The sequence below is a fragment of the Acanthisitta chloris genome, unplaced genomic scaffold (genome assembly GCF_000695815.1).
Source record: "Acanthisitta chloris isolate BGI_N310 unplaced genomic scaffold, ASM69581v1 scaffold6845, whole genome shotgun sequence".
NCBI lineage: Eukaryota > Metazoa > Chordata > Aves > Passeriformes > Acanthisittidae > Acanthisitta > Acanthisitta chloris.
The window spans coordinates 58,598-80,665 of NW_008672023.1; the positions used below are offsets into that span (position 1 = coordinate 58,598).

A 22,068-nucleotide genomic window follows, 5' to 3' on the forward strand; every position below is an offset into this window, starting at 1 on the left:
AAGCCCTAAGCTGCCCTCATGTACTTTTAAAGGTTTGTCTTTAGATGTCAGCCTTATTTCACGAAGTATGATGGGTTCCAGTGACCTGAAACATGGTCCCAAATGTCTCAGATTAACTTTAAACTCATGATTAATTCCTTTTGTTCTAGTTGGACTTTTTATAGTCCAGAAGAAAGAAACGTGTAAGGGGCTTGTTAGATCAAGGTCTAAGCCAAGTTCTCTACTTTTAAAGGTTTGTCTTTAGATGTCAGCCTTATTTCACGAAGTATGATGGGTTCCAGTGACCTGAAACATGGTCCCAAATGTCTCAGATTAACTTTAAACTCATGATTAATTCCTTTTGTTCTAGTTGGACTTTTTATAGTCCAGAAGAAAGAAACGTGTAAGGGGCTTGTTAGATCAAGGTCTAAGCCAAGTTCTCTGAAAAGGCCAATTGAAAAGCCATGGACACAAAAGTCACTCAAAGTATTTATACAATCTCTCTTTAGAAATGTCAGGAAATATTATTTTAGGATACTGTGACAATATCATGAGGATAAGGAATTTAAGATACAAAAGCACAATTCAACATGAGGAAAGGTCATTTATGTACCAAGTTATGTTTCAGGGAACTTTTTTCTATTCAATTTCAATCCACTTGACTGAGCAGAGACCTAAAACATACTACACCAGAAGAGATAAACCAGGACCTGCTCTGTTTCTTGAGGCATCTCAAATTACATCTATTCACAAGGTCACAGTTACTGTATAATTCATGCTTTTTATTTCAAAATCCATTAACTAACTGAACATTGATATATACAGTTAACTTTACAAAGGTGTAGCTAAAACCCACAAAACTGAAACTACTCACATTTCTCTACATGTAATTGCAACATATGCAACAATGCAGAAGTGCCCAAAAACATTTTGAAAGAAACAAAGCATGGATTTTTAGGGTTTGGGCAGTTCATTTGTTTCAATAAAAGATATTTTCAGTACAAGATTCCATTATTCACATACCTGTTTTTGATGTGGTAATATATTGCAAGAGCTACACTGTAAAGAAAAATACAGAGTTAATACCTCAGGACTGTCAAACTATATTATTTGCCATATTTACATTTAAATTTAAAACCTAGTGCAATGCATGATAAACAGGCTGCTCAACAGACTATTTTCTTTTGCTCACTGTTAGATACTAGGCAAACTGCTACAAACAGACAACTTCATAATATTTGTTCAGCACAATCCAAGTGCCTCCTTTTTTACTAGTAATCAAGTCCCTTAGAAAAGTACTCATGTTCCACATATCAAGGTGCAGGATCTTCCATTTAAGGCTCTACTCAAGTGAAGTCAATGATAAAACTCCTACTGATTTCCAAGGTTGAAAACAAAATGTCACAGGCATTGTACACTCTCTTTTAGTGTTTGCAAATGCTGCCAGGCTAACATGAAATGTTTTAAACACTATTGGCTTATGATTTTGCATTTAAATCCATTAAATTTGTCTGTCTTTCTATGTAGCTACTCACATAGCAGACTCAAATACCAGGCTCCTATGGTTTTATGGCATCAAGTTACTTAACTCAGGAAAGATGACTCCCTGAAAAACTTACTGCATTGTGCATTTCCCATGTTCTCAACCACACACCAAATCACCTCTGTTTATATTCTGCACAGAGAAAGTGTTCGTACACACACAGAAAGTTAAGAGTTTGATTACATCCACAACTAACTGATCTCATCCATCTTACATCATCTGACAGAAGAAAATAAAGGCATGGATTCTTATGGTGATCCACCAGTTTCCAACTCATGACTCATGCTTTACTCGTAATATAGCTCTAGTGAAGGATAAAGCTGAGCCAACACTCTTCCTATTTGTTCCTGCAGCATAAAACCCAGTGAAAGCTTAAAGGGAAAAAGGATGGAGGAGGGAGTTCACTGATTCTATTTGTTGACAATTTGTTTTGTCAGTGATTCACTGTAAGATGCTTATGCCTTATACTGATGCAAAATTCCCCAAAATTTTCTTTTCCATAAAAGGCCTTTTAAAAGAGTCAAGTGGTTGCTCTCTAATTTTATTCCAGAATTTTTACAGGAAAACTGAGATACTGTGTGTTAGGAAAACAATATGTTTGAGCTACCTCATTAGTAGAATTTTCAATTATTTCACGTCTGGTTGGGGGTTTTTTTTGAACTGCCATAGAGTGAAAAATGTTTTTCTCAGTTGAAAGCAAATATGTTTTACTAAATTCGTATGAACTTTTACCTGGCTGCATTAGAAGACTTTAGATGATAAATGCTTTTTAAATTTGAATTTTTTCTATAGATACATATTTAAGGCACTAAGAGATACTGTGTACCATGAGCATTTAAAGGGCAGTCATTCCTGAACACAAGAAAAACCCACATTTATGAATGAATTTAATTTGACTGAAAGCTATTCACAAAATGAATTAGTCCTAAAATTTAATTTTAAATGATGCCCCTAGGAACACACTTGCAGCTCCAGTTCACTTCATGAAAGCAAATGCAAGAATCTATGTGCAGAGCTCTGCTTGGTGCCCATATGGCTGCCTTTAGACCAAAATGTCAAATTACGTTTAGAAAATATTTACTATTTAGAAATCTGTATCAGAATTTCAAAGTCTTTCAGAGCTGTAACTGATTAACTCACCCAAGTTTCATTCTGCTTTTCCCATGCTGGTTCAGCTGGCACTTAGTGTGCAGGAAAGATGCTAATGGAGCTTTCCATCACCCTCCCTCAGTCATCCCTCCGATGCCGCAGATCTCCACGAGATACACACTATTTTAAACACACTAGTGCAGTACATGACCCAGAAGAAATAAATGAGCTGGGCAGAATATCCTCTCATAAGTTACCTACCTACAACCATCATTTACCTGCAGAGACTGCCAGGATTGGAGCAAGAAACGAAGTTGTACTACAAAAGCAATAATCCTACAATCTCCCCACCCTTCAACCTGAGAAATGTGCAGCCAGGCAGGAGAGACAGACACCTGCCATGCCAGAGTCCAGTGCTGGTTTGAGCTGGAGTAGAGTTAACTTTCTTCACAGAGGCTAGTATGGGGCTATGTTTGGGCTTTGTGCAGAACACAGAGTTGATAATGCAGAGATGTTTTTGTTCTTGCTGAGCAGAGCTCACACAGAGCCAAGGCCTTTGCTGCTTTCCATCCTGCCACACTGGCAAGGGAGTTGGGGATGCATGGGAGATTGGGAGGAGACACAGCTGGGACAGGTGACCCAAACTGACCAAAGGGATATTCCATACCATAGCACATCATGCTCAGTGTATAAGGTGGGAGGAAGAAGGAGGAAGGGGGGACATCTGGAGTGATGGTGTTTGTCTTCCCAAGGAACCGTTACGCGTGATGGGCCCTGCTCTCCTGGAGATGCTGAACACCTCCTGTCTGTGGGAAGCAGTGAATTCATTCCTTGTTTTGCTTTGCTTGTGTGTGCAGCTTTTGCTTTCTCTATTAAACTGTCTTTATCTCAACCCATGAGTTTTTGTAGCTTTTACCCTTCTGATTCTCTCCCCCATCCCGTTGGTGGGGCAGTGAGTGAGAGGCTGCTGGTTCTTGGCTGTTGGCTGGGGTTAAACCACAAAATCACTCCATGTAACCACTTCAAGCCATCTGACCCCTTGCAGCTTCCAACCATTCCCACACTGGCAGCCTGGCCTCAGCCTTGCACAACTCTTCCATGGACTGAGCACCAACTCTTTTAGCCTGACATGCACCTGCTCCTCCCTCAACACTGCTCTCCACCATGCACCCCAAGTCTCTCCCAAATATACCATCTTGCTCCCCCAGCCTGTCCTGTCTCCTCTCTCTCAAGGCTGCTGCCAGCACTGTAAACCCCTGATAATGCTTCTTGGCTGCTGCAGCCAGCTGAACCCATATCTTTTTCCCACGATCGGTCTCAGCTGTGATGCAAAAATGGACCCAAAACTCACCCAAAAGGCTGCACTTAGAAAATATCTGCATGCAAAGGGTTTCAGAGCAGAAGAGTATGAGATCTCAGGAGGGGAAAAAGAAAATCTCAAAAATGAAATCAACGTTTTCTAGTGTTCATCAGAACTATTTTTCAGCTCTAATTACAGAAACTTGAGAAAAAGCAAGGCTAAGAAATAGCTGGCAATGAATCAGGTGTCAGTTTGACTGCAAAGCCCTTCTCCTCTCCCTTCTTTTTTTCCTTAAATAGAAAAATTAAGAACTGTTCTAGTGACCACCAACATTACAAACTCCTTCAGATGTGTTAGTCTGAATATATTCGTGTCTCAGGTAACTATCTCTGCAGCACAGATACTGTGCATTTGCAGATATATTTTTGCCTTTGAGTACACCAAGGTAATCAGCCAATACACAACTCAAGAGGTTATCAGCAACCACGAACAAACAGCATAAAATGCCTGAGGATTTGCTCTCTCATTTTCCCCCCTTCCTATATAAAATGTAAAGAACAACACTCCACAAATATAAACTTAATTTCTCTCCAAACGTAAGAAGGCACGGGTAAACCTTGAATTACTCATGTGAGACATCACCCAAGGATAAGCCCATGTGCACACCACATACAAAGCTCCCCACTGCTGTGCAATAAATGGCCAGTGCCCTTGGATTCAATAAGGAAAGGAATCCAGAAGCAATTAATTTCCACTTCAAACAGAAAACTGGAAGGAAAGCTAAGCAGATGAGCATTTTCTCATGAACAGAAAAGAGATCTTCAATTTCAGATAATTCCAAAATTCAGAACAAACAAGCACCCAAGTAAGTTTTTAGGACTCATCCAAGGCACGTACCCTGTGAATGCTGAAGTGCAAGGATTTCAACTGCTGGAATACAAGATCCTTACCTGCTGCTTTCTGACCTCCAACAAAAGTGATATCTATTGCTCATACTATTCTCTGACCCTGGAGCATGTTTTATTAAACAACTTTACTCTTTCAAAAACTAAAACCTTTGAAGTTTGCTTAGTAATCGTTCAGAAATATGTATACATAAATACACATACATAATAGAAGTTCTAGCAAAAATAAATAAATTGTAAAACCCACCATTTGATGGTATACTTGAGGTTTGGTTGACTGACTGTGCTGTCATCCAGGAAAATAGTGGAGCAGGAACTGTACTTCCTTCTCAACTGCCCAGGAGGATGCTATAAAAAACATGCAAAAGAACAATGGCAATTATGTAATACCAGAGCATTTTTACTGAGGAGATGTAAAAAATTAAAGGGAAAAAAAAAAAAAACAAACCCCAAATTTCTGTGCCTCTCACTGATGCACACAGTAATGTGATCACATTTTGAAGCAGTTCAGAAAGTTCAGGAATAATTATCACTGCAGAAGTCACAACAAGCCCTGCCTGAGACTTGACTAATGCTTTCAAGGCCCAAACTCCCCTCCATCCCTCCTTCCCCAAAACCATGCAAAAACCTTTGTGCAGAATTACTCAAATACATACATAAACTTGGAAAGCAAAGATGATTAAGACCTATGTTTCCATCATCATTCCAAAAGAGTAAGTGGAAGAGTGAAAATGAAATCATATTAGCAATGAAGATTGATTTAGCAACAGATATAACCTATGCTTGGAGAAAAAAATAAATTTTAAAATTCCCAAACAAACAAGTCCTAACAGAATGAACTAGGGGAAAGAGGTCTTTACGGTAAAACTACTAAAACCTCTAAAAATTAAGAGAGAGAATTCAGAAAAATTAATTCCACAATAATATATTATGATCAGAAAGGAAGAACACTGGTCAAAGGACATAAGAGGAAGTATATAAGCCAATAAAAAAAGAAACATATCTCTTATTAGAAAAGAAGTCAATATATTTCAATCCTTTTTGTGCACTACTCTAGGAAAACAATGGACAACTCAGCCAAAAAAATGGCATTTGACAGCACTACTTATTGCTGAAGAATATTTGCAGAGAGGGCTTTGCCTTCAGCTGTTTAGAGCAGCCAGCACTTCACCAGTCTAAAGAGAACAGTTTCATCACATCAGCTAATATCTATCATGGTCATTAATGTTCTTTGACTTTATCCTGGTTTATTCACAGAATCAGTTAGGCTGGAAGGGACCACAATGGGTCATCTGGGCCAACCTCCCTGCTCAAGCAGGGTCATCCTGCAGCACACGTGGCTCAGGTTTGCATCCAGAAGGTTCATGTGTATCTCCAGTGATGGAGAATCCACAACATCTTTGGGTAATTCTATCTACACTAGTGAATAGTGAATAACCTGACCAAGAATATGCGTCAGGAATGTCAAGACCCATCAAATAACACAGTTAACTTGCAACAGAATAGGTTTAAAATTCATCTGGCACATTAACATGGAAAATTTAATTTGCCTTACAATTATGTTGTTTCCAGTGTTTCAGTGAAGAGACCAATGTCAATATCCTCAGTGGAATTCATAGGCTCAGTATCTGGTACATGGCCCTGTGACTCCTACCTCAGTACATGTTCCCCTGCCCAATTTCCAAAACAGATATTATTACAAGTGCCAGCAGCCAACATCTCACTAACAATCTATTTTCCATAGGCAGCAGACTTCTTAGCAACACTCACTACATATAGAGCCAGACTTGTGGTAAAACCTACATGCATCTAAGTCACCTTTCTGTTTTTCCCAGCTGAGTGAAAAAGCATACTAAGTCCTCTGCTAACTGCAAAAAAAAAAATATCTATAGCTGTCACAACTGTAGAAACATTATGTTCAATTTATCTGAAAGCTCAGCAGTAAATTCTATTGAGGTCCCTCACTTGACCAACAAGATCACAGTTTGAAATGCTTTTTTTGGAAGTAAAAAAGTTCACCAAAAAACCCGAAAATTATCCCCTTTCAAAAATTCTCAAGGAGGTTAGAAAGGTACTTTGTAATACTTTGGAAGCTGCCGATTAATCTACCTATGTTAAGCAAGGAAACAAAGAGAAAATTAAGAAGCACTGGAAATATTAATGCCATAAAATGTATTATCTAGCATTGATGCATACAGACAGAATTACCAGGGGACTGGTGGTTTACAACTTTTATTTTACCATTGTTTAGTTCAAATTTCTGAATTAGTCTGTTGAATACCTTCCACAGGCATGATAAAGGTAAAGCAACTTAAAACTAGTAAAAATTATACTCTAGTGGTTGAGGGAGGAAAAAGCAAGAGGTACAGACATATCAGCATTGCTAATAAGAAAAAAAAAAGCACATGGAAAGTTTTTATTCTACATTATAAGTGTCAACATGTTTCAAAAGTTTAGCAAAAAATAGCACATGGAAAGTTTTTATTCTACGTAAGTGTCAACATGTTTCAAAAGTTTAGATAAAATTTAAAATAAATGGATTGAATTCATTCAAGGGAAGTATAAGGAAAAAAATCAGAAGACAAGTCTGTAGCAACACCACAATTAAATTTACATAAATTTTATGTAAACAGCACCCTAACATTGACACGTGTCAATAATTAAAGCCACGCACCTTACTTCTGAAACTACCACATCACAGAACTCTTCACGGTTTTTTAGCCCACATCACACTTTGTTAGGCTTAGAACTTTTCACACTTCAGGAAAATACGTGGTGTCTCATAACAACTTGGCAGGAAGGAGCACCTCTCCCAGTCTGAAGAAAGGTGCCAAGTGTAAACCTACTACCTCGGGTATATCTCCACACATTTGTGCCATGCCAATAACCTATTGGTAGATCCACATTCCTAGTTCCTACTCTGATGTCCAACTGCAGCCATATGGTGTGCAGGTAACAGATTTTCTGCCTTTTCCCAAATTACTGGAAAACACCCTCAGTTTCATAGTCTAGCTTGACTATGCTGGGAAACATCAGAAATCTGACAGTTCCATCAAACAAACTTTTCTGAACCTCTGTAAAATGCTGCATAGGAACCTTCTCCATCATTGCACAGGACAAAAGAATACTGAGCATCACGTCAGTATTCAGCACCATCCTATACAGAAACTCCCTCCTGTGTCCATTTCAGTAGGATAACTCCACAGCCAAAACTGTAGAGGAGCTTAATGTCTTTTCATTTTAAATCCATCACGGCTGACCGCAAATATATTTAGAAAAGTCAAAGAGGCTCTAATTGAGAACAATCTGAAGAGCTGAGAAAGGCTATAGAGACTTTGAAGAAATTAGCCAAATACTCTAAAATTAATGGGATCCTTCTCAGGTTCTATCCCACCACAATGCTGAAATGGGGAAAAGAAAGGACTGGTGTAGCTCCTTTCATGAATCTCCACATGCAAACATGAACGTTGGACATGTGTGGAGCCTTGACAATCTCTGCAATTACCAATATTTACAAACTGAAAGCACCTCATCGATATGAAGTGGGATTCACTTTATATGTACTTTAAGTTTCAGTAGTACTATTTTTGTACCCTAGCTGAGATTCTGTAGATGTTATACTTGTCAGCTTTGGCAAGACTTCTAAGTTAATGTGGCATAAAATTCCCAAAGCGCAAACCAAGAACAACATGGCAGGTAAAAACTACTTGGAAAATGATACACTGGTTACCCAGGGATCACTTTCAGATTGGAAGGGTAAGTAAGGGACATTCCACAGAGGTCTGGTCTACTCAATGTAAAATATAATAATAACTTTGATAACAGTATTCAGGTATTTTTTACTGAATTTGCAGTTGGCATGAACTTACAGGGATACTTTTCTAAAGAAAAAGGAAAATATCATAAGGATTTATAAAGTTACCATGTACACAACAGTGTAAAGCACCAGTCCACTCTGCTCCACTAGAATTTTATGTCCAGTTCTGAACACTGCATTTCAAGAAAGATGAATACTAGTCAGACATTTGAAAAACCTTATTTAGAAGGGAAAGCTGATAGAGTGGAAAGGTTTTCTCCAGGAACAAAGCAACAATAATGGCTTTAAGTCATGTTGAAGGGAGTTCCAAAGAAGAGAATGACCATGACCATGACCACTGTGGATGGGATAAGAAAGAGTAGGCTTATATTAAACTATGGAAAATAAAGATTGGACATGAAACTGTGAGAGGAGGCTATGGTAAAAAAAAACAACCCCAAACCAGCACCTTTTTTCTAATAGCATGGATAGCTTGAGTGACTTGAGCAGTGATAGGATCTCCATCCCTGAAAATTGTAAACAAGAGGTAAACCAAACATATACCAGGAATAGCTTAGGTGCAGGCTTCTGCTCTTAGGCAAGAAACCAGACTGAACAATCTCTTGAGATGAATTCTGGACCAATTTTCTATCATTTTGTGATTTCTTTTGGTGGAGAGGATTTGTAGCTCTTTATTCCAGAAGCAGTTGCTATTTTTCTCATTTCAACCAAAGACATTCACTAAGAAGTGCTGACATTATAAGTTACAGTGAATACATTATAGGTGTTTTGTGGAATTTCTTTCTCAACACAAAAAGATGTGTAACAGAAAAAAATGCTTTAGAACTTGCTAAGCTTCTGAATGTGTTACAGAAAAAGCCCTAAGAGATCAAGATTCAATATATTTCCATTAATGCCAGGTGTTTCTAGCTCTTAAAACTAGCAGTCTTCCCCCCTGCACAGCTAATACTAAGCAAGGATCACTGGTTTATCTTTCTCCCAGCTTCATCCTGCAACTTTCCAATTTTCCAAATCCCATTTAAGATGTATAAACAACAGTTTTTACTTTGACATGAAAAACATCTTACAGAAATGGAATGGCTAAGTTTGCCATCAAAACCATACAAGCTCTGCAGAACTGCTGGTATGTACCTGCTCTGAAAGGAATCACAACAAATTCCTAACTAATTCACAATATGAATACACAAAAGGATGAATTTCTCTCAGAAATTATCACTCATCTAAATTTGTGGGAAAAGATGAAATACTATTTTTTTGTTAAAATAGACACTTCAGGAGGGTTTTGGGTAGCAATATCTAACAGACAGATGCATACTGACCAAAACCCACACTCAGAATTGACAAGAAAGGGTAGTGGGCAGCTCTGTTCTCTGCAGCAGCACTTGTACAGCACTCTGCCCTGATGCTCAGTAGGATTTGTTCATTTGGGTGCAAAACTCTGCTAATGAAGCTATACAGCTTTTGTACCAGTGTGGGCCTGCAGCCAGTCTCAGATTCCAGTTTGGCAGAGGAGCCTCAGCCTTTTTCAGTGCTCCTTTGCACTTGTCCATCAAAAGATAATTTGCAGCTTCTGTACTAAATAATGATAGTACTGTCTCTTCTTCCAGCCAACCAGGTGTCAGTTACTGCATGATTTTAAAAGGTACTGTTAAGTAATATTCCCCCCCATGAGAAAATTGAGGCTTGCTTGCACCCATCTGTGGAGACATGCCCACTAGCTTGCAGGCAGTAGAGGCTGGCCAATATGCTAATTGGCAAAACTGGCATGCAAAAGTGCACAGAAAGCCAAATTACAACAGCAAGCAAAAATACTAGGACTGCTTCTGAGTTGGAAAAGGGAGGTTCCTATCTTGAGGATCTTCTGTTGCTTCAGGGCATTATTCAGTTCTGACAACATTTTTCACAGAAGAAACATGATTTTACAGGTCAAAGTGCCTCCAAAAATCGAGCAAGGTACACAACACCATTCTCTGCATGGCTCTGCAAAGCCCTGCACTGATTTTAATCTTGCATAATGTCAACACAGCAAAAATGTCTACATTTAGTGTAGATATATTCACCTGAACAAAAGCAATAGGAACTGCACCATTGTATGCTCACCCTTTTCTGCCAACAATTACAATTCAAAAAGATCCAGTCCAACCACTCTTAAGTGCCACCTCATGATTTAACCTTGTCCTCAGTTGATTAGTTTCACCAGTGTTTGACAATGTCCAAAACTGATGGCTTAGGCTAGATCTGTACTTGCAACCTTCTTGCTCTCAACACTTGTCCTTACTCATGTCAACTACAGAAAACTGTCAGTGAACCCCTGAGCTCTCACAGGGCTCAGCAACCACTGGAAAACTCTTCTGCAGCACACACAGGCCCTACTTAACCACTGATAAAGCACACTGCTTTCAAACCTGAAAGATTAAATATTTCTTTGAATACTAAAATCAGCTCAAAGGCTCATATTTACAAAGCTTGTTAATTGCTAGTGTTGAGCAATTTGACCAGAAGGACTTTACTGCACTCCCAGAAAAGCAAGTATTGCTTAGTGCCTTGTAAAAGAACTCTCCTGCATACTCTCCTGCTAGCTTGAAAGCTATCTTTTGTTCCTCCTGTTTAAAAAAAACTTGTCACTTCTTAGAACTTATTGCCTTGAGGCTGCCAGGAGAGGGAAAATTCTTTATTCTAGAGGACAGGAAATGAAGCAAGGGGCTAAAAACCACTTTTCAAACAGTAAGTTTAGGTAAGCCATTAAAGAAAACCTGTTAATTCTAACTTACTAGACACCTGAAAAAGAACCTTAAATAGCATCTATTAGGAATGGAATCAGTATATGGAATCTGATAAAAGGACTAGGGCCTATAAAGACCCACTCTAGATCTGTTTTTTTGTCATCTTGCAATGGAGAGGAGCAAAGACCACATTAAGCAATCTCTATAAGAACTTCAAGAGCACCTGGGAAGCCTCTAATCTCTCTTCCAGTTTATCTTGTTCTTCTCTTCTCTAAGGAATGTTAATTAAAACATCTTAAGGAATTTGGACAGCAATTATAAGCCTTTATAATAGCCAGCCTCGGGCAGTCCACTTGAAAACAACATTTCACATTTTATGCTGTGCTTTGCATTTTTCAGGGATTAAACTACTTTTCAGACTATGTTCCCATTTCAGCACACATCTTATTTGCTCTTGGAAGTGTTTGATTACCAGTCCCAGGCCTAGTTGTTTTACAGTAGGGAAGTAGACCAGCCTCTTTATCTGACAAGAAAATTTGGGAGTTACATAGGAGCAAGTGCCATACATAATTTCAAGCATGCAAAAAGGCTCACAGAAATTGCTTATGCCACACCATGCACAGCACCAGGCCCCTCTGCTCTCTGCTAATCCCCATCACCAGTACTGCCTCTGCTAAGAAGCCTCTCCTGATGTGAATCACCACAGGGTCACTTACATGGGTTATGACATGACTAAGGTCCAGGAACCTTTCCCCAGGATACTGAAAAAATAATAGTTTATACACAGATGTTAATTTTTCTACTTGGAATGATAAAAACAGTATTAGCCTGTTGGAATTTGAATATTCTGTTGTCAGCTAGCAGACACTAGAAGTCATGTCCAGATCCCTAAATGAGACCATGCTTCAAGTCTGATGAAAGGTCTCCAAAATAAAAAATATTAGAAAGTGAGATATTTCCCTTTATCTTCCTTCTCTTTTCCTACCCATCATCTTCCTTCAGAAATATTCCAATATGCAAAAAATGTCCCTTATTTTTACTGGATATTACAGCTCATAAACACTGATTCAGCTTTAAAGTATAACTTGTCAAGAAGAGAAAAAAGTATTTGGGTATCTTCATCTTGTCTGAAGGGGAAAATTCTAGAAAAATTTGAAGGAAAAAACAAACTTCTTTCTCCCCTACCCTGTTCCTTTCCCCTGCAAAAAAACCCCAATCATCCAGTACAAACAACTAGTTACAGCAAACAGTAATAAAAGATTCACTTTCTCCACCACCTCCTCAAAAGCTATGAAAACATGTCTTCCTGTTTGCTTTCCTTGTACAGGCAGAGATACTGATCTGAAAAATGAAATGCCTCTATCTCAATATGCATCTTTATCCCCCCTCAGCAGCTTGACTAAGCTGATCCTAAAGCACGTGCACACCCAAGCAGCATGAAAGCCATAACAAAGAAAACTAACCAGTGCAATGGGAAAGAGAAGCAGAATCTGCTGCAACTGCTTAGAAATTAAAACAGGCTAGAAGAAAGCAAACAGGTCAGGTACATTGTATGTAGGGAACTTTTAGCACCTATGAGGATGCAGAGGATGCAGCACCACCCCCAACCCATCATCTGTCTCCTTGGCTCCATAGGAAGATTGGAGAGATGACAACTTCTCCATAGCACTCCATCACCCCCTGCTTTCATTCCTTCTCCACCCCAAAAAAAGAACAGCTGCTGGCTTCTTCCATCACACCTACTGACAAGGTGAATCTGAAACATGGCAACTGTCAGCCCTTGTCAAAGCATAACAAATCAAAGCAGGAACCCACTAGTTGTATTTGGGGCTCAACTGAACTATTCAGCCAAATAAAATATTCTACAAACGAAAGCAAGTAAGAAAAGAGAAGAATAATAGTGTGATTATACTGGAAAAGGGTCTTTTTAAATGAGGAAGAGACAATATTAATTAATTTTTTCCATAGGTAATATTTCTAAACTGTTTGTATAAACTACTATTCTCATCTGTTATTACAGAGAACTTGGCAAGCAGTTAAAAAAGAAAAAGCACAGCTTTTCTTGACACTTCTCTTGCTAGTCAGCCACCCTGATCACTTGGGAGATATTCAACTCTGCCTGTAAAATAACCAGTTGTGCAGATACAGCACAAAAGGATAAAAATATTTTGCTGCTCATCTTGGTTATTTATCATGAAGAGACTAAGTCTAAAAAAACAACAACAAAAAAGATGACGTTATGGACAAACTACAAAAGATAAAAGTGCTGCATTCTGGTGAAAGTTCTTGTAAAAGACACACAAAACAGCAAAATTTAGGTCCTCTGGCCTGTTTCCTCCAGAGCAGATGTGCAGACCCAACACTCCACATCAGCAGAGTATCAGATGAGTAGCAATAGCTCCTGTTAAAAATGCTCTAGCACACACTGAAAAGTGGTGGAAAAAAACAGATCAAGCAAGAGGGTATATCACAAATTCACTTTCCACGTAAATACGACCCATCATTTGTCACATACGACTGATAAACCTAACTAATTCCTTAAATTTCTTTCAACAAGGTGGTCTAGGAAAATCATGATGGTTTCCTGCAGCCTGCAAACCTAAACACAGTTGCCAGTGACAGGCCACAGCTACCCCTTCAAAAATGATCACTAGTTTGTGTGTCAGTCTTAGAAGACTGATAATTTAGGAGGTGCCAAATGAATACTCCCAGGTGTGCTGAAGGAAACCTTAAATATCACAGGTAACCTTTGAAAATATAGTTTATCTATGAATATTATCTAAAAAATTTAACTGACTTGTAAGGACACACACAGAGAATGCCATGGTAAGGACTTCAGCTTCATAAAGGTTATTTTTAGCTTTGTAATTCAGAAGTACTTAATAAGTACAAAGAAGTCAGTCTTAAGGTAACAGTAAACCAGACTACTGAGACAAGTTTACACTGCTGCAACCTCAGCCAGTGCTTTTAAAGATACTTGATGGGAAAAAAACCTAAACCAAAATAGAAATTAAGAAGAGGTACAGCAGCACTTAGGATATCAACTGCATCAACTGCTACACTGAGCTCCCAACAACACAACTGATGGGTGATACGATCGCCCTGTCCCATCCTGCAGCATATCCCACATTGGCAAACACTTCCCACAAGGGCTTGCAGTAGTGCAATAGTGTGCTTCCAGCAGCATCTCTAACACTCATCTTTGTTCAGTCTGCCAGAGGAATCCATTCAGTCTGCCTAACACAGAACACAACTTCTACATACGAAATGATTCAGGACACATGAGAATTTCATCCATGACAAAAGGTGGACTGTCACAGAAATTCAGTTAATACCTTGCTGTGCAGTGTCTAAATATTTTATTTTTTTTTTTTTTTGCATTTAACTCTTGAAGTTTGAGACTAAAAGGCATGCTGGAAGTTCCTGTGCACACATCATTAAGACTACAAAAACCCAGTAGATTGATAACAAGATAACTGCCCTGCAAACCACCCTCACATGCACTGTTAAACTATAGGAATGTTTTACAGTGGAACAGAAAATGAGAAACACCGAGAATATCTGCTAAACCAGTGGGGGCAACTTTAAGGCTTTTATAAACCTCACAGTATCTCATGAGTTCTCAGAATCTTAACTCTTGAGAAACTGAAAATCTCAGGTTGCTTTTGAAGCTGGGCAGTAGTTACAGAAACCAGGGCCAACAAATGAAGCAGTTCCTGTCTTCTCACCCCACTCAGCAGTTCATGCCTGTCCTCATGCCTCTCTACTTTTCTGCTGGTGCAAGTCCTGGACTGAATCACACCTAGGAACTCTGTTTTAGCTTTCAGCTTTTAGCTGAATCCACCTACATTCATGCCCCAATCCGGTTTACCTGGAGCTGCACAAACATTCACCCTAGGACAAAGGAATGAAGAGGCTGCAAAACACATCAGTTTGTTTCAGCAAGCTGTAGTGGCTTGAAAATGAAATGACAGCCAACATTTCCAGAGTGAGAAAAATCTGAGGACTTCTCCCCACTTTACCTTAATGGCAAATACCATTTGGCAAACAATTAGTTCTTTCCCTTCTCAATTTTCCTCCAGGTATTTCAGCACAAGGCTTCACATACTGGGAACCACACTGGTTCCAGGTCCTTCAGCAATACAAAGACCACTAACTAGGGCACAGAGCCTGGTCCTGTACCCAAAGGCTACAGGGGATTTGCTCTCAGCTTCTCCAAGAATTTGATTAAAAATGAAGAGAAATGAACTGAAAAATGCTCAGGGTACAAAAGCTTATCAAACCCCCAATCTTCATACTCAGCATGTACCACATGTCAATCCACATTTACACTGCAACAACACTGGTCAGGCACTTCAGAACAACTGTGTACACTATCAAATGCTGCAGCTCTCTGCCAAGGCAAACTTGCATACAAATGTCATCTAAAGTTTTGAGAGTTTCCATAATAATTTTAGAAATCATACTAATGTGTGCAGCTCTTTTTCCCACATAGCAGTTACCTATGTACACTGACTGTGAGCATGATACTGTCTTCAAACAGATTTAATTCCACTAATGGCTGAGACCCTATACCTCTGGATCCTGATGCAGAACAGGCATGTGAAGCATCAGCACCCTCTCACCAATATGGAAATCATGTGTGATAACTCTTATTTACTACATAATATAGACAACAAGGAGAAAGCTGCATAGCAAGGCATTTTCACTTACGTGGTTTATATAGAGACTCTTGCGTTTTTCTCTCACTGCAAAAACACAAAATATGATAGAAATATTACATGACTATTTTTCCCGATTCAGCTTCTTATATACCATTTATAATAAAAAGAACAGGAGGCTATCTATGTGCAACATTATCACTGCTTTTGCACTAACCAAGTCTCTTTATATAGCAAATATAGAAGGTACATAGATCTGTATGCATACAGGTGTTTATGCTCACTAGTGTGGGGATGGGTTAAAATTCTCATCCATTTGGGTACTTCACCAGGCATTGGTCTGCATGGGAAAGTTAATATGCAGCAAGCTACAGTCCAAGTTAGCAATGGATTAGCCATCCTGCACCAGTTCTCTGTGTGGGTACTCCTGAGCTGGCAGTGCCTTCGTGCAAGGTACCTTGCTGCAAAGTGGCCTCACTACCTTGCAGGTATGAAAGCACCTACACCATGGAGTTAGCAAATTCTCATCAAAGCTTACAGTGTGCTAACTCCCACAGAGGAGCCCTGAAACCATATGCATTATACCACTTCCTTCTAGAATGATCAGGTGCAAGCTTGAAACTATTCCTCATGTCGGATGTAACGATGAAAAGACATTACTTTGGTGAGTATGAACCAGTCACCACAAGCAATGGTTGCAAGTCAAAGCCACAATTAGCCAAAATAGTCAGAAAGTAAACAGAAACAACAAGGGAGATAGATGCATAGTGTCTTCATTGTCAGGCAAATGCTTATTACAGCTGATTAAATATATTCTACTTAATTTTTTTAAAGCACTTTCCCAATTAACTCACCCCATAGAGAGCCTGTGGAGCTCTGTTCCAGTGAAAATACCACAGCATTTAGGATACAAGTCTAGAGGCAACTAACACATAAATCAAACTGCAGGATTAAAATAATAATGGTTTCATGCTGCAGGTGATTAAATGCACTTTGGTGCACCATGATTTGAAAGCTATGCAACCCAATACACTTAGCAAAATAAGAGTGTTCGTAATGGTGGGATAGCCTGTCCATTCCCTGTTGGATGAGAAGCCATTACTTGTGATTTATTATAAGCAAGCAGTCTCACATGTACAAGGCTTTATGTGTGAATACTGTGAAATCATTGTTTAATGCAGACATAAAATGAAAATAAAAAAAAATAAGAAAAAAACATTTAAAAATCCTTACATAATTTTCCTCCCAGGGAGCAGAAAGGAGAATCACACATGACAGATGTTAGCCATGTCACTTAGAATATGCTCAGATCCACAATCACGGACATTGTATAAGAAACAGAATTAAACAGGAACAGTGGGAAAATTCTGATCATCTAGGAAATAGTTAAAGTGCTTGAAATCCTGCTAAAAGGCTGCACTACACTTCAGTTCCACACACTGTATTTATCACCAGCAAGAGACATAAGTTATCAAAAGGGAAACAACAAAAGGATGATAGATACTTGGAGAGAACAGTCAAAGTACTTGTCTAGTATCACATATTGCAATTTACAGGCAGTAAACAATTCTTATAAGCTGTGTGTAAACCTAACAGAGCATATAACTCAAAATTAACACCTATTAACTGCGACATTTTGAACACAGTGAAGTATTTAACAGCGTTTTAATCACAAACAATTATACCCCATACAAAGTGCTTATGGACAAAATCCTTTAAAGACAGCCTGTGGATACCCTCCAAATTCCATTTTAATCACCTTTTTTCCCCTTGGTTTTTTCTTCTGTATTTTCCCTCGTAACCATTATTTATTTCCCCATGAAAGTACAATCATCTATTTCCCAAAGCAAGAATATCATTCACAGCCCAATCCCGTTGGCTATTTCCAGTCTCCAGAAGAATATCTAAACATATTTCTACACAGCCCTCAACTCTCCCTGTTGGAGCACTTCTTGTGCTGCTTATCCTTCTAAGCACCACAATGCCTTCCTTTCCAAACCTGTATTCCCCATATAACAAATTCAGCTAGTCTGGCCTCTCCTGGGAGAGGCTACAAGAAGGCAGCTGTGCTTTTGTGCTTCAGGCTCACTTTGCCTGAGTGTAAGGCTCAACTCTCTCCAGAACATATGTCAGTGGGGAACTGGGCATAGCAGAAACCCATTTTGTCACAATCACCCTCTTTTTTGATCACAACCCTCCCTTTAAACAAGGGAAGACAATTATTGCATAATGCAAAAGGCCATTCCTGCCAACCTAAAATGACTATAAAGAGGCAATTCTATCATTTGGCTTCAGTCAGTTTAAAAATGCTTTGCACTTCTCACACAGCACACTATGGTCTGCAGCAGACCAGACCATCATGTTATAATTAACTGTAATTTTGCAGTATAAACACCTAACTGCAAGTCCAGGTTTTTGGGTCTGGGGTATGGGGTTTTGATGACATGAAGCTGAACAGATTTGGAGTCAGTTTAAACAATTAAACTTCTACTTTCTTTCTTACATTTTAAAATTGAAAGTTGGAATGGAACTTTACAAATGGAGAATGAGATGCTGCCAAATTGTCTTAGTTGTCCTCATTCTAAGGTCAATGACCTGTTTTTATTGCTGCAGGCACTTTCAATTAACTTTTGCAATTGTAGGAAAGTGTCCTGAAATTAAAGGGAGTGAGGAAATACACATACACATGTGCACGGGTGTGTGCAATATGTACATATGTATATAGATTTAATTGAGTTGTAATAAAAACTTTCACAGTGCAACTTCTATAGACTTAATGTTAACCATCTAAGAATCACAGACAAAACCCTTGAGGATTACATTAATAAGACTGTCTCACATTTTGGAATTTGTAACTTATTTGTTTTAGCCAAGGAGATTGGTCCTAGCTAACATGAAAGACTAAGTGCAGCTTACTCCACTTCTATTAACCTATATAAATACAATTCAAAATCTTCTTTGTCTTAAGCACATGGTTGCACTGACACTGCAAAATTTAGCCAGTACATTGAATGTGGAAAGCCCAGTCTGAACCAGGAGAGGTGGATAGCTGGAACCCACTGACAGGAAAGACCATTCCAGCACCCTGGAGGAGTGACCATTGCCCTCTTGATATCATAAAGGAAAGGCAGCTAAGGTACCCTGACTTAATCACAGTCACACACTAAATAGTGCATGGCTTTTCAGTCATCTAAACCACCCAGCTTACAGGCCAAGCTCAACTAACGAGGGAGAACTTGCATAAAGCACACAAAGAAGTTAAAGGTATAAAAGGTAGTATTCTTTACTAGCTCCCTAAACAGGGAGAATTCCTCATGTACAATTCAGCACCCAGAAACTTCCCACAAAGAGATGGAAACATTTAGAAAGGCTACTTTAGTTATGAATCAAATTCATATTTCATGTGACTTAACTTTTCAACAGATTCACTGAATGCTCAGGTAATTAAGGATGCATTTAGACTACCAATTAAGAGGGGCAGGACAATTTAGATGTTTAGCATGGCATCTAGGTTTGACAGAACAGAGGGAATTAGAGACCACCATAATAAACAGAGATGTCAAGTCCTGTCTTGTTATATTTGGGGTAGTCAGCTTGTTTCTCTTCACTCACGTTGGTCACAAGCAGGTCAAGCACAGCTCCTATGCCAGGACACTACCACTAGATCAACAGTGAGGCTGAAAGAGTACAGGGCTATGAGAAAGCCAAACATGGAACTGCCTGAAGGGAATGCTGCCAAGTCACTCCAGCACGTAGTGATGGACTTGGCCATTTCCCACTGTAAAACCATGTGATGTATGCTCACAGTCACAGCCAAATTCTGGATGAAACCTTGAATCCTGATGCCACTCAGCTCACTGGTATGCTTATTTTAAATGTCCACAGGGCTTACCTACAGAAACATTTTCACTTACAGTCAACAGGAAGGTTTACCAGTCCAATACCATACAAGTAATGGAGCAAGGCAGTTACATGTCCAAGTCAAGTGTTTTCAACATTGCCAGCTCAGTTCTGCCCTTTTACATCATCCTAAGAGGTCTTGGGGGTCCCCTAGACTCCACAGCAGGCTGTCAGATTACAACCCTACACACCCTAAAAAACCCTTCTATTTTCCCCTTAACAAGCATTTTATTGCGTTTCGGTGTTAGGAAACATCCTTGAATAGTGTGGTAACTCCTACAGCTCACTCAGTTCAAACAAGGGGCCCAAAGTACAGCCAAGTAAATGCTTACAACTGTGAATTGTCCCACCAGAACAGGATGGTTCTTGGCAATACCTCAGTAGATAAATGTTTGCAGAATCTTTTTTCCTTTGTAAAAACAAAATAGCCTTTGTATTTTTTCCAGTGTGATCAAGGACAACTGAACAGATCTTACATTCCCATTGATAACATTCCTATATTGCTTCACTAAATTCATTGTTCTCACTCAAAAAATATGTTCTTCATATTACTCAAACTAGAACAAAGCTTCATAGACCAACTCTAGCATGGGTGCAAATTGTCAGCTCTTTATAAAATGCTTAAAATTAACTCCGTACTGCAATAAGTTAACCACTGTTACTAGAAGTAAGAATAATCATCAGGTCTGGTCAAAATTTTAGTTGCTGGACTTGGGTCTATTTTGTCCTTTCATTCAACAAGCTGTAACAAGAAACAAGTAGCATCCATATGGGATTAAACAGTTTCAAAACACTGCAAAATCACTATAAAATAGGCATCAATCTTCATAATACAGTGTACTATGGAAATATTATCATATTCATTTTATAGAGTACCAAACCGGATTAGTATGGTAAATCACATTCAAAACCAAATAATGAGGCATTGACAAAACCAGGGCTGAATTTCAGAAGGCCAATCTGAAGGGCAAAAGAGGTACTCACATAATCAACTCTTCAATTAGGGCCTGAATGTATATCCTCTTTGTTCTACTCATGCTCAAAAATTAGCAAAAAATATACAGTAAGTGAAAACTACATTATTTTTCAAGTGATGTACTTGACACTGCAATTTACTATGTAAATCAAAAGCAGCATTTACAGGCAGCAGAAAGGAGGACAAAGAATTCATCCTGAACAGTCAGAATTACAATGCAGAAACTGCTTTGAAAGTCTTGGTAGAAAATAATGTGCTTTGCATCCATGACTCACCTACTTTTAAAACAACATGTCATATATGTCCACCAGGGAATGAAAGAGCCAGAATACACAGTTTCTATTCTACTAATGCTATCAAGAGGTTGCTTAACAGATGTAATTTCAGAGATCATCTTGTCTATGTATGTAAAAAAACCCCCACAACCAAATATATGATTATATCAAATCCATAACAAGAGGAGAAGAAGAGAGGATGTTTTGGGTAGGATAAATTCTAGTACTGAGCTCATTTACAATATCACCTATATCAGAGAAACTCTGAACTGTCTTCTTAGCTAATATAAACTGTCATTTTTTCAAGAAAATACTTTCCACACATTTTCTAGAAGCCTGGCCTAACATTCAGAGTTTAAAAAATCCCCAAGAAACAGTTACACAGAAAATTTTGGACTTAGGAAAAATATTTTGAAGTATAATTATATTAAGCTTTATCCATATTTGTACTACTGGTCTGACAAAACAATTAACTAAAGGTGTGACTACTTTAAACTCTAACATGATGCCTCTAAATGCCTCTTTTGGGGGGGCAATTATATATAAAAGTACTATCACATGCATTCTAAGAAAGGGTTTAGAGATAACTGTAATAGCAAGCACTGTAATAAATTCAGTAACCTACCATCTGTTTGTGATTTACTGAGAAATATTGTACTGGCCCGTGGATGATCTGATGGGTTGAATTCCATGTTCAAATCTGGAAAGAAAGAACAGCACAAAAACATTTATGATTATCCAATGGCATACACAGATTTTCTCATTCTCTTTAATAACACCAAATTTACATACTTAAGCAGCTACCGTAAAACAAAATCCATCTTGAGGCCCACTCTTTTATCCTTCTTTGCACAAGTGGTTCTTTTTGGCATGCAAATCATTTACATCAACACAGCTTTG

General features: G+C 38.6%; 1 protein-coding gene across 2 annotated transcripts in view; it reads right to left on the reverse strand.

Annotated features, from left to right (window-relative positions):
- The window catches only part of CCNY (cyclin Y), a 45,721-nt gene extending 23,858 nt beyond the window's left edge, over positions 1-21,863 (reverse strand). Inside the window, exons 1-6 of one of the 2 annotated variants that reach the window (XM_009074343.1) lie at positions 21,794-21,860; positions 16,066-16,104; positions 14,063-14,073; positions 7,550-7,558; positions 5,064-5,164; positions 1,003-1,038 (exon numbers count right to left, since the gene is read on the reverse strand). In XM_009074343.1, the coding sequence (XP_009072591.1) occupies positions 1,003-1,038; positions 5,064-5,164; positions 7,550-7,558; positions 14,063-14,073; positions 16,066-16,104; positions 21,794-21,860 (263 nt within the window). Of the gene's footprint in view, positions 1-1,002; positions 1,039-5,063; positions 5,165-7,549; positions 7,559-14,062; positions 14,074-16,065; positions 16,105-21,793 lie in introns of both variants that reach the window. The other variant, XM_009074342.1, reaches the window with a different exon arrangement.
- Between the last annotated feature and the right edge of the window lie 205 nt (positions 21,864-22,068).